Source organism: Aquarana catesbeiana, linkage group LG13 (assembly GCF_042186555.1).
Source record: "Aquarana catesbeiana isolate 2022-GZ linkage group LG13, ASM4218655v1, whole genome shotgun sequence".
NCBI lineage: Eukaryota > Metazoa > Chordata > Amphibia > Anura > Ranidae > Aquarana > Aquarana catesbeiana.
This window is the reverse complement of record NC_133336.1, coordinates 204,373,736-204,387,005: the sequence shown is the minus strand read 5'-3', so window position 1 is coordinate 204,387,005 and position 13,270 is coordinate 204,373,736. Positions and strand designations below refer to the sequence as shown.

The 13,270-nt window shown below is 43.4% G+C and overlaps 1 protein-coding gene across 2 annotated transcripts in view; it reads left to right on the top strand.

Annotated features, from left to right (window-relative positions):
• LOC141117739 (NACHT, LRR and PYD domains-containing protein 3-like) overlaps nucleotides 1–13,270 on the top strand; it is a 498,266-nt gene that overhangs the window by 213,979 nt on the left and 271,017 nt on the right. For both annotated transcript variants that reach the window (XM_073610753.1, XM_073610752.1), the window contains exon 5: nucleotides 2,599–2,664. In XM_073610753.1, the coding sequence (XP_073466854.1) occupies nucleotides 2,599–2,664 (66 nt within the window). The remainder of the gene's footprint in view (nucleotides 1–2,598; nucleotides 2,665–13,270) is intronic.

The window sequence follows — 13,270 nt, the reverse complement described above, 5'->3', positions numbered from 1 at the left end:
TCATTTTGCACATAAACATGGAAAGCAGAGTAGTCACAAACATTCTTGGCCAACATCAGTATAACATTTATTTTAGGGAGTATTTAAAGACACCTATCAGATTCCCCCCCCTCTCATGGGCCATTTGAAAAATTTTATGGGGGGGGAGATGTTTTGGACAGGTAACCCTCTCCACTTCATTGAGGAATGAATGCGTAAATAATGTGTATTACTTTGGCCAGCCCCTCCTTACTTACACTATTGGCAGCCCACTGGACAGGTAAGAAGTGTCATAATACAAAGATAAAAATACACACTGTACACATTTGAGCACATTTGGACATTCTACTATTACCTATCAAGATAATAATAGGATAAAAAAACTTTAAACATTAACATTTAAAGTATTCAGGCAAGCCCTTGCATTACATGCTTTGGGGAATTTATCCATAAATCGGAGCACAAAAGAGGTGGGTATAGTGTGTATGGGTTTGGCAAAGTCAGCTGATAGAGGATTGTTATCAGCTGAGTTAGCAGTTGGGGTTAGGGAGGGTTCCAAATGATTTTGTGAACCCCAAAAAAAGCCTCTGGCACTCTGTCTGAATTTCAAGCACACATCACAATTTTCAACATTTTAGGGGGTATTTAGGGTAAAGCACTACTATGGAGCTGACAAAATACATTGTTAAGTGACTACACAAGGTGAATATAGGGCCAGGAGAGCATGCTGGGGAGGTAAGGGAAGGCAAATATGTATGAAGGACAAAAAAAAATTACATAAAAATCCAGCATGCATGAGGACAAAGGGGGCATTCACAGCATATTACAATCATGGTAATTAGGGAATGAGGAAAGAAATATATTACATTATCAAACATTAAATACAAAAAAATGTGATGTTAAAGGATAAAAATCTTACCTTAATATACTACTTCTGCAGAACCTGGATGATGGCAGAACAGGTCTCTGGGATAATGATCCCCAGAGCCTGGGGGGAGATACCTGTTGAGAACTTGAGGACCTGCAGACTTCTCCCTGTCGCCAAGTACCGCAGGGTGGCGACTAACCTCTGGTTCGTAGTGATGGCTTGCCTCATGCAGGTATCCTGCCTGTTGATATAGGGGGTCAGCAAAGCCAACAAACGGTGAAATACGGGGTCCATCATCCAGAGAAAGTTCCTGAAATCATCAGGATTATTCTCACAGATCTCACGGAGCAAAGGCATGTGACAGAACTGGTCACGCTGGAGCAACCAATTCTTGGTCCATGAACTCCTCCCCACCCTGTTCATGGACTGGGCTTGTGTCAAGGTAAGGACCCCAACACCAAGCCCCCGCACAGCACAAACTCTACGATGAGTACGTATACGCAACATGGCTAGAAAACGGTCGACTGCTCAGAACAAAGTAACAGAACGCACTGAAGAACAGCAAGGCCTGTGAAGAGCAACCTGAAAATCAGTAACGAACTAACAAGAACACAATGACAAGTCAGGGGTAACTCGCTGCACGCACTGAAGACCAGATACAAACCCACAAGCACAAACTGAACAGCAGAAATACGATCTGAAAACCACGAGTCTGAAAAAGCGCCAATCCTCTTTCACCAAACTTTTATTAACACGAGATTAGCAAAAGGGGCCCAAAGGGTGCCGCACTTGGTTCTGAACTGCCCTTTTATAGTCTGGTCGTACGTTGTGTACGTCACCGTGTTCTTGGCGTTTGAAAATTCTGACAACTTTGTGTGACTGTGTGTATGCAAAACAAGTTTGAGCCAACATCCGTTGGAAAAAATCCATGGATTTTGTTGTCGGAATGTCCGATCAATGTCCGATCGTGTGTACAGGGCATAAGAGCTGTGAAAATGTGGAATAGACTCCCTCCAGAGGTGGTTCTGGCCAGCTCAGTAGATTGCTTTAAAAAAGGCCTGGATTCTTTCCTAAATGTACATAACATAACTGGATACTGACATTTATAGGTAAAGTTGATACAGGCAAAATCCGATTTTGCCTCTCAAGGGATCAGGAAGGAATTGTTTCCCCCGCTGAAGCAAATTGGATCATGCTTTGCTGTTTTTTTGCCTTCTTTTGCATCAAGTGTGGGTGTAGGATTGTGTATATGGGATTGTATGTATTTTTTTTTAACTGCATGGACTTATGTAATATATTGCAGTGAACATACACAAACGCACCTCAATATACTGCAGTAAACGTGCACTAATGCACCTTAATATACTGCAGTAAACACGGCCCGAAACACTAAACTATAAAAATGAATGGTCGCACGACACACACTGCACTATCACTATTTTCACTCTACACTATAGCACACTAACTTGCTAGTAGCAATGAACAGAACCCTTTTCTATCTCTCTCCACTGCAATATCACACTCCAACTCTATTCCTTACACTTATTCAGAACAAAATCTTAATCAGATCACTACTGTATATTTATATATGGCCAGAATATGGAGAACTTTACTCTGACATGTTACATGTAACATAGGATTCATTATATTCTGCTGCTTGGACATAATTGTAATGTGTAGCTTGGTGTATGTGAAAGGTCAGCTTCAATCATACATGACTCAGAGCCATCATCTTATATTTCTCTCTATAGGTGAGGGTCTGCCGGATCAGATTCTGCTGGATGAACTCGGACATTCCCTGACTCCGGAGCTGAAAGGTAAATTAAATCCGTAGTGTATCTATCATAGGAATCACTTTGTGTAAGGTGCGGAGATTATTCTGCAACCCCAGTATCATATGCGAGGATATGAATAAGGCCAGATAGCTTAACTCGCCTTCCTATCAAAGCACAACAAAGTCCTTTAACTTTCCTAACTTTATTTGTGAAATAACAGCAGAGAGTTTGTAGATGAGTTTGTAGATGTTGCAGGGTGTTAAGAGAGAGCTTCTCTATGTGGAGTGCTTATCCAGGGAAGGAGGTAAAAAACAGAATGCTTATTGCAAGGTTTGCCAGCTTGTACTTACAGAGTCTTCCATAAGTGAAAAAGACCAGAAGTCTGGCTAAACAGGAAAAGGAACAGGGAGAAACCAACTAATAAATTTAGACAGGGAGAGTGGGCTAATCCCTTCCCTCTACCAGAGAATTGAAAGGTTACTATGGCAACCAGACTCTAGTTGATCAGAAAAGTAAACACTGTTAAAAGAGAGACAGGGCAAACAAACTAGGGACTCTTGTTCCATGATACTCCCCGTCTGGTATCTGGAGATACCACTATTACTAACTACGTGGTACATATGTGAAAACAAAACAACAGTGCATAATATCGTGTACACATAATAATGCAATATCAAGTCTCCAAAGTCCCTTCCAGCAATTGAGGCCAGCGGGGTGCACTGTTCAGGATGCTTGAGCGCACCACAATGCCTTTGAAGATTCCCAGAATGGGTGTTCAGTCCTTTTCTTTGTTATAGTCCGCTTTGGCCATTAAAAGGATGGTTTCTGTACTGGGCCTTGTAAAGATTTTCACCGTCCCTTGTCTGACAATTTTTACTTCGACTTTGTGGACCTTCCCATCTGCACTAGGGATGGATTTAATGATGAGACCTATAGGCCACTCGTTTCGCAGCACCTGCTTGTCTCTTAACAGAACAACATCTACTTTTTGAATTTTCTGTGTGACAGCTTGCCATTTGCGACGTTCCTGAAGTGTGACAAGATATTTGCGCCCTCCAACGGTCCCAAAAGGTGCTAGCGAGGCACTGCATCTGTCTCCATTGGCGTTTATACAGGTTTTTTTAATTGAAGTCCCCGACTGGAGTGGGAATGTCACCTATCTTCTGTGTGAGGAGCATTGCTGGGGTCAGAATGCTTGGTGATTCTGGATCTGTTGATACTGGAATCAAAGCCCTTGCATTGACAATGGCTAACACTTCGGCCATAAATGTGGTTAGCACTTCATGGGTGAGTCGAGCTAAGCTAGTAGTCATCATCAGAGTCTAAAATGGGTTGAGTCACTACGATCATGCGTTCCCATGCTCCACCCATGTGAGAGGAATGAGGGTAGTTGAATATCCACATGCACCATTGATCACGCAGATACTTTTGGATGCTGGAATCTTCAATGTCTTCAGTGTCTATTTGTAATTCCTTACATGCTCCAACGAAATTGGTTCCACGGTCAGAACATATTTGTTTGACTGGTCCCCTGATTGCAAAGAATCTTCTGATATGTCAACTGTGGCAGTTGATTGTTTTGAGATGTTGGCGAGTAGGGGAGTGGGATCTCAAGTTGTTCAAGGAACTTTAAAGAATCCTTCCACTTTTCCCATTCTTTTTGTCCTTCTGGAGGCAATGAGAAGTCCCAGCTACCCGATTTGTCTTTGTAGAGCTCCTTGTCCATCAACCTCAGGGATTCCCTATATTCTATTGAAGGTGCTTGTTTTTTATCATCCCTTGTAGCCTGGAATGCTGTGCACCCTTGGTTATCGGTGCATTTCTCTAACCCAGGAAGCTCTCGTTGTGCTCCGATGACATGCCTATGTCTCCATTTGTTCCCGAGCATCTCCTTAACATGAAAGTGGTTCAGACTTGGCTCAAAGATAGATGCACATTTTCCAGCAAGTTTGTACGTAGGGTTTCTACATTGTCAACCTGCGTGTCCTGTCAATGCATACTTCGCCTACTATCACCCATCCTAGGTCAAGCCTCTGGGTGCATGGGTCATCATGTTCCCCATCCCGTTGTTCACGGATTTTATGAGCTCTCATAATGTCCCTACCGGGTAGCAGCAATATTTGGGCGCTTTCATCTAGTAATGGGATGCGGTCAGCTATTGCCTTGAGATGAGGGTGGTGGCGTGCCACGTCTGGTATCGGGATTTCACTCCTATCCTCTGCCATGTGATTACACTCGATAAGTGTGGGGAGTGGCATCTTTACCTTACCGTCCAGGGAACATATGATGTAGCCATTTACTCTCCTCCCTGTTGTCTCCATTCGTCCTGCGCACATTCGGAGCGTGTAAGGGGAGGCGTTATCTTGTATGTTGAATAGGTTAAAGAATTCCGATCTAACCAACGATCGATTGCTCTGATCATTGATGTTAGCATACATTCTTACAGCTCTTTCCAGTTGTCCCTCTGGGTGCACTGTAACAAGGCATATCTTCGAACAAGATCTACCTTCGCCTCTATCTCCGCAAATCTCAGTACATTTAGATGTTACCGATGGGGGGGGGTGTCTTAACCTCTTCTTCCTCCCCGTCCTGCCTTATTATAGGGTTAGGGGTCTTGAATGTTTTAGGCTTAAATGTCTCTGGGTGTAGAGCTGTCACATGCCTATCACTGTTAAACTTGGTGCATTTTATGGCTTCTTTACATTCCTTGGATAGATGTCCTGTAGAAGCACAGCATTTAAAGCAAGCTCCCAACTCTCATAGTAAGTTTTTGCGTTCCTCTATGAATTTAATCCTGAACACGATGCACTTGTTAAGCGGATGTGTTTTTTTTATGTATGGGACATTCTTTGTTTATGTCTCTCTGCTTCTGGACTCCAGTGGCCGACTGGTCAGAGCTTGTGTGGGTTGTGGGGGACACATCCGTCCTGCGAACTGAGGGATGTTCTAGCACTGCCATGTCTTGACGTTGGTCTTTCATCCTTCAGGCTACTTGTACTGAGTGTGGTCTGTGCACCTACAATGAAGCTGGGATCATTCTCTGTGAAGGCTGCTTCGCGAATGAAGCTCAAGAAGAAAGAGAAGGGGGGTAGGTGACCTGCTTCTCCCTTTTGTATTTGGAGCCTCGCAAAATCCATCTTTCTTGGAGGTTGTAGGGTAGCTTCTCCAAGATTGGTCTCACTCCATGAGTGGAGTCCAGGACATTGAGGCCTGTTAGGGATTGATCTGTTCTTGCAGACTGCAGCTCCTGCAGCAAATCCCTGAGTTCTCGTAACTTTGTATAGTCTTTGGCAGTAATTCTGGGAAAATTGTCAACCCTCTTGAGTGCATCTTCAACTGACTCGGGGCTACCATAGCACTCCTCTAGCCTTTCCCATACTAAGTCCAGACCTACTTGGGGGTGGTTCACGTTGGCTGCCCTGAGACTCTTAGCATGTTCCACGGATTCTTTCCCCATCCATTTGGTCAGCAGGCTGAGTTCCTCCCTGGTGGAGAAGCCCAGACTCTTAATAGCGTCCTTGAATGTGAACTTCCATATCCTGTAATTCTCAGGATGGTCGTCAAAGTTGGTGAGTCCCGTCTGCACCATGTCATGCCGGATCATATACTGTACTTCCCCATGTCGGTCAAGCCTGATACATTGGTGTGCTGATCTTGTTCTGTTGTGGTTCCCTGGAAGGGTCTTGTGATCGCCTCTTCTTTGATGCAAGTGTTTGATGATTGCTGGCCAGTGTGTATAGCTGTATCTCTCTGTGTTAGTGCAGCCACATGGCGAGCCTGTGGTGGTGCAATTATGAGCATATTGGCATGTTGATGATTTCTTTGACTGCTGATATCCCAGGCACTTAGTACCCTTGGAGGAACAGCATCTTCTCTCGGGTCTAGCAAGTCTTTGGTGTCAGATATGTCGCCCTCACTGCACTGAGATGCACCGGTGTTGAAACAGAGAAGGCTCCTCACATTATCTTCCGTACGACTGCCTGCAACCTCTGGCAGCATCAGGTCGTACTTTTGCTCCCCGTCGTCCAGTTGCACAGCTGCTTCCAAGACTTCAGCCTGGGCTATGGCGGCTGCTGCGTCCTCTTCCTTACTTAGGGCTTCTAAGGTTGCGTCCAATTCAGCCTTTCTACGTGCAGTGGCAGCGGCTGCTTTGGCGGCAGCTGTCTGCTCCTCCTCCTTCTATCCGTGCTCTCTCAGCTCTTATGACTGCCTCTTTCTGGGCATATTTGGCCCTAGCACATGCAGCCTCTGTGGTGGCTCGAGCCTTGATAGCACTTGCGCTTGCACTGGATGTATTTGACTGCACTGATTTGCCTGACCTTGAGGAGTGTCTGGATGTGCTATAGCGCAGTGACACTGTCTCCAGGAGGAGCTCCTTTCTTTCTTTTTGCGCTTTTCTGATGGCGGTCTCCACAATGCCTTCTCGCTCCAGATCGATCGCTTTTTTCAGGTCACATTATTACAGGCTGTTTGTATTCGTTCTAGTCAGATAGGTGAAGTAAGTCTGTGACAGTGCTACGTAACTGACATGGCTACGTCCATGGCATGACTTAATCTGAGTTATGGTTTGCATAATCTGTTCTTCTTGACTGGTAGCACCTGTGGCATTACATATTTCAAATATTGTGTCTTCCCAAGCCCTTTCTAACTTGGCGCGGTGCATGTCAATGTTAGCTTCATAATTTTCATGGGCCTTTTGTGTATGAGTGATTGTTCCTTTAGGCACTGCACCTTCTTGCATTGCTCGCAGTTGTGTAATGGTCTTGGTGTCCAAGTTATCACTGTCCTGTGCAATGTCAAGTGTCTGCCATGCTGCTGGTGTGTGTAGGCCTTTAGCCAGCGTGTGTGGCGTGCGGTCTGTTACCTAGCCAGCGATGGGCGTCAGTCTCGGATGTTGCCTTTCAGTGTCCTGCAACAGTCAGCATAGAGGTAGCTGAACTCACAGGTATCCTGGTGCTTGAACCTTATCCTGGCAGCTGAATGGTGGCGTGCGCACTGGTAGGTAAGATGGCTGCTCCTCACTGTTATGCCCTGTACACACGATCAGACATTCCGACAACAAAATCCATGTTTTTTTTCCGACGGATGTTGGCTCAAACATGTCTTGCATACACACAGTCACACACAGTTGTCGGAAAATCCGATTGTTCTGAACACTGTGACATAAAACACGTATGTTGGGACTATAAACGGGGCAGTAGCCAATAGCTTTTGTCTCTTAATTTATTCTGAGCATGCGTGGCACTTTGTGCGTCGGATTTGTGTACACATGATCGTTATTTAACTGATCTGATTTTGTTGTCGGAAAATTTTATAGCCTGCTCTCAAACTTTGTGTGTTGGAAATTCTGATGGAAAAAGTCCGATGGAGCCTACACACGATCGAAATTTCCGACAACACAATCCGATTGAAAATCCGACCATGTGTACAGGGCATTAAACTATGCTGAGAGAAGATTCCGTAAAGACAGAATTGTTGTAAGGTTGCTTGCAGTCCCTTTGTCAGAGAGCTCTGTCACTGTTGCTTGTTCCTAGCATAAGGACTGTGTGAAGCTGGAGCTTTCTGTGCTGTTTTTCAAAGCACAGCAATCTGTTTTTTACTATTCTGCAACCCCAGTGTCATATGCGAGGTTATTATGGCAACCAGACTCTAGTTGGTCAGAAAAGTAAAAAAACTGTTAAAAGAGAGGGCAAACTCTTGTTCCATGATAGAGATGGTGTTAATAATAATTACACTTCTTTTGTACCATCTACTCCACTGAGGGCTTCTAGATCTGAATCTTTAGAAATTATGATGATCTATGTACACCGATTATACTGGATCTGGGGTCTGTCTTCTGTTACCAGGTTCATAGTTCTTGAATAGGGATGAGCCGAACACCCCCCAGTTCGGTTCGCACCAGAACCTGCGAATGGACCGAAAGTTCACACGAACGTTAGAACCCCATTGGCGTCTATGGGACTCGAATGTTCGAAATCAAAAGTGCTCATTTTAAAGGCTAATTTGCATGGTATTGTCCTGAAAAGGGTTTGGGGACCCGGGATCTACCACAGGGGACATGTATCAATGCAAAAAAAACTTTTAAAAAAGGCAGTTTTTTCAGGAGCAGTGATTTTAATGATGCTTAAAGTAAAAAAAAAAAAAGTGAAATATTCCTTTAAATATCGTACCTGGGGGGTGTCTATAGTATGCCTGTAAAGTGGCGCGTGTTTCCCGTGTTTAGAGCAGTCCCTGCACCAAATGTCATTTTTAAAGGAAAAAATCTCATTTAAAACTGCTTGCGGGTTTAATGTAATGTCGGGTCCTGGCAATATGGATGAAAATCAGTGAGACAAACGGCATGGGTACCCCCCAGTCCATTACCAGGCCCTTTGGGTCTTGTATGGATATTAAGGGGAACCCCGCACCCAAATTAAAATAAGGAAAGGTGTGGGGCCACCAGGCCCTATATACTCTGAACAGCAGTATACAGGCGGTGCAAACAAGACAGGGACTGTAGGTTTGTTGTTAAGTAGAATCTGTTTGTAATTTGGAATGGGTACATTTTTAACGTGTTTAGCTCCAGCCAAAAAATCTTTTTTAAGCTTTTTGGAAAACATAGGGAAGGGTTATCACCCCTGTGATATTTGTTTTGCTGTCTTTCCTCCTCTTCAGAAGATTTCACCTCAGTTATGTCCCAATGACAAATGTTTTTTGAAAATTTGGGGTTTTTTGTGGAACAAGGATTGGAAAGCATTAGTGGAAAGGAGAAATGTTTTTCCCATATTAACTCTTACAGGGGAGAATTTCCCTTCCTAGGGGTAGATTTCATCTCACTTCCTGTTGTCTCCTTCCGTTTGCAAGTAGGAGTCGCTTGTAAGTTAGATGTTTGAAAATAGGGGCCTGCCCTATATACTCAGCAGAAATTTGGGCCTTAGGTGTTGTTGTGGCCACAACACTGTAAGCCCTCACAGGGCCCTGCTGTGAAATATTAGATCAAGAATTGTAATTACATGCCCCTGTTGAACAAGGGCAGAAAAATTGGGCCTGTGGTGGTGGTGGTGCTGGTGCCACAACACTGTAAGTCCTCACTCGCTCTTGGTGGGTGCAGAAATGGGCCCTGCTGTGAAATATTAAATCAAGAATTGTAATTACATGCCCCTATTGAACAGGAGCTGAAAAATTAGGCCTTAGGCACTGGTGCCACAACACTGCAACCCCTCACAGACAGACACTCTAGTTGGAACGCAGGAACGAGCCCTGCTGCAAAGTATTGCATCAAAAATTGTAATTACACGCCCCTGTTAAACCACTGGTGGTGGCGCCCAGAACCAAAAATGTTCTTACAAGCTATCAGCGTGATGATTGAGGAGGAAGAGGATAATTACTCAGGGATAGTCACTCAGCATAGGCAGTCTTTGAAGGGATCTGAGATTTTTAAAAAAATTATTCGGTTACATCAGCATCAGGTGCTTAGTAGCTGGTGGTGATCCAAGACTGATTCATTTTTATGAAGGTCAGTCGATCGACCGAGTCGGTGGACATACGCACCCTGTGATCGGTTACCACGCCTCCAGCAGCACTGAATGTGCGTTCCGAAAGAACACTGGATGCAGGACAGGCCAGTAGCTCAATTGCATACTGTGCAAGCTCTGGCCAGTGATCCATCCTCAAGAATAATAGCTAAAAACCTTGCGAGCCACTTACGGACAAATGCCTATAAAGTAATAAGTGAACAGTGGAGTCCAGCTGCAAACACTCAATCACGTTCCATATTCGTGTATAGTATTAAAATTAAAAATAATGTGTCTGCGCTAGAAAAAAATCACTACACTCAAAGTGCAGTATTAATGTAAGCAACCTGGGTGTTGAAATAAAATATAAAGTGCACAGTACTATATAAACAGAGAATGTGAATAATCAAACAAAGTGACATATCAAATTGAAATAACAAATAAATACTGGAGGATATAGCAAATGGTGAATAAATAAAGTCCAAAAGCGTGAATATCCAATGATATAAAAGTGCCCGAATAAATTAGTCCCAAAATTGGGTGATTTTCATATATTCTATCTTCCAAAATGTGCCACCAAGAAACATGCTGTAGTGTCTTCCAGCCGCCCCCACAGGTGTATATGCTCACCTTCCTGTGTGTGACACAGCGATTAAACTATGCCAAACAAAGCCTTGGAGCCACTCCTGTGCTCATTAGGAACCAGCTGTACAAACTTCCAATGTTCTCAAATGGAGATGGTTTATGCAAGAGAAAAAAACTCCATAGCGCAATATGTAGGTATAAAGCATTTAATAAAATAATTAGCTCCCCTGTCTGGGGTACTCACATATTGTGGGTGCGTGAGTGCACCAACCATATCAAGCATAAAACGGATAATCTCCCGGTGTGGCGTGCGGTGTAGCGTGTGTAACGAAAAGACTCCTTCTCTCTCTCTGCTGACAGCTCCGTCCAGGCCCCTCCCCTACGCGTGTTCGGCACCGGGACCACGTGCCTTCTTCAGGGGGATCTGATTGGACGAGAGCTTCAGAGTGAATATATATATAGCTCCGGCGGCCATTTTGCCTGAGACCGCAGACATATTTGTGTCTATGGCGGCCATTTTCCCTTAGGCCTTAAATCAGGTTGACGTACGCCGTGTCAATCATGGCAGCCATTTTGCCTAAGATTACAAAACTGAACTCTAATGGGCAGTAAAGGTAAGCACAGCGGCCATTTTCCCTAAGACTACACTTCTGTTAATTAGCCAGAAGTGTACTATTAATAACAGGATCTCACAATAAATGATCCAATGGGATGTTGAGTATTAAATTCAATGTAAATTCTATATTGATATAATTCAGGACGGAGCGGTCTGGCAAAGAGAGTATCACTACACACCACACACGTTTAGATCGCCACAAACGATATCACATAATGCCCTAACTGGTAAATAACCTACAGCATTCTATACAAGGGTTGACCAAAGGTAAAATTAAAATATTATTAAAATATTAAAAATAAACATAACATACTTTATTCTAAACATTATTGATCGCATAAAAAATCATAAACATCCTATAAAATATTGACTAAAAAGGTCTATTCTAAAAAATCATTCAAAATGAACAAATTATTCATAGAGTCACTGTGGGGAGGTAATAGAACTATCAAGGGGAAAGAACATCAATGTGTACAATCTATATTGGATGCCCCTACTGAGCCCAATAGATAGGGCATCCCTTATAACTCAAAATAAGAGAGAACAAAAAATAATAGAAAATGTACCGCCAAAGTAAACCGTATCAGTAATTACTAAGGAAACATCTCAAATCGAAATCTCTATTCAATCCTCCAGGAATCAAAGACCCAAGCTGGTGTATCCACCAGGATTCTCTTTTGCTTATCTCTCTAATGAAATTAGAACCCCTCCAGTGGCGTTTGGGCGCCTCAATCCCCCAAAACTTCATGCCTGCGGTACTTTGGTTATGTACCCTCTTAAAGTGCACATACAAACCATGTTTATCGGACCCATTGCATATATGCCTCACATGTTCTTCCATGCGGTCTTTGAGAGCCCTGGTGGTCCGCCCCACATACAACAGGTTACATGGGCACTTTAAGGCATAGACCACCCCTACTGTATCACAGGATATAAAATCCCTAATCTTATACGAAAAATTGTTTCTAGGGTTCAAGAACTCCTTTAACCTCCTAATGTTGCCCGGGATCCTCCTGCAACTGTAACACCTGCCACAGCTGTGGAATCCTTCTAGGTCCAGGAACATTTTAGGTTTTGGAGGGGGAGGATCTACCACATTGTGTATCAGCCTGTCCCGCAAGCTGGGAGCTCTCTTAAAAACAAATTTCGGTTTATCCGGAAGAACATCCTTGAGTTGGGTGTCCTGTTTCAACACACTCCAATATTTGCATATAATCCTCCTTACTTCGTGGCTTTGTGCTGAATAATCAAGTACTACACTAATACCCTCATGAACATCATTACCGGTTGATCTAATAGCATCTTTTAGAAGATCCGCCCTATCCATGTTGCCAATTCTACTTTTTTCTTTCTCCAAAAACTCCTTCTGGTATCCCTTCTCTAAGAACATAGTACTTAACCTCTCTGACTGGGTATCATAATCCACCATCCTGGTGCAATTCCTTCGCATCCTCATATATTGTCCACTCGGGATGTTTTTTAACCAGGGTTTATGATGACAACTCGTAACCGGGATATACGAATTCCGGTCCGTAGCTTTGAAAAAGGATTTGGTGATGATACCCTCATTAGTGTTGGAAATCTCTAAATCCAAAAAATGTATATTTTCTGTACTGACATTCCAGGTGAGGGAGATGTTCCGATCGTTGACATTCATGGAGTTCAGTAGGCCCATCAGACCTTCCATATCCCCTCTCCAAATAATTAAAAGATCGTCTATAAATCTTTTATATAGTACGATATCTCCATTGTCATCCATTAGGTTTTCCTCTTCCTCCCATTTAGCCATATAGAGATTTGCTACACTTGGGGCGAATTTGGCGCCCATCGCGACGCCTTTCTTCTGTAAGTAGATCTTGTTATCGTACCAGAAAAAATTATTCTGCAAACAAAATTCTAAACATTTCAAAAGAAAGAGTGTAAGATCCTCATCGATGGAATCTTCCTTATCCAA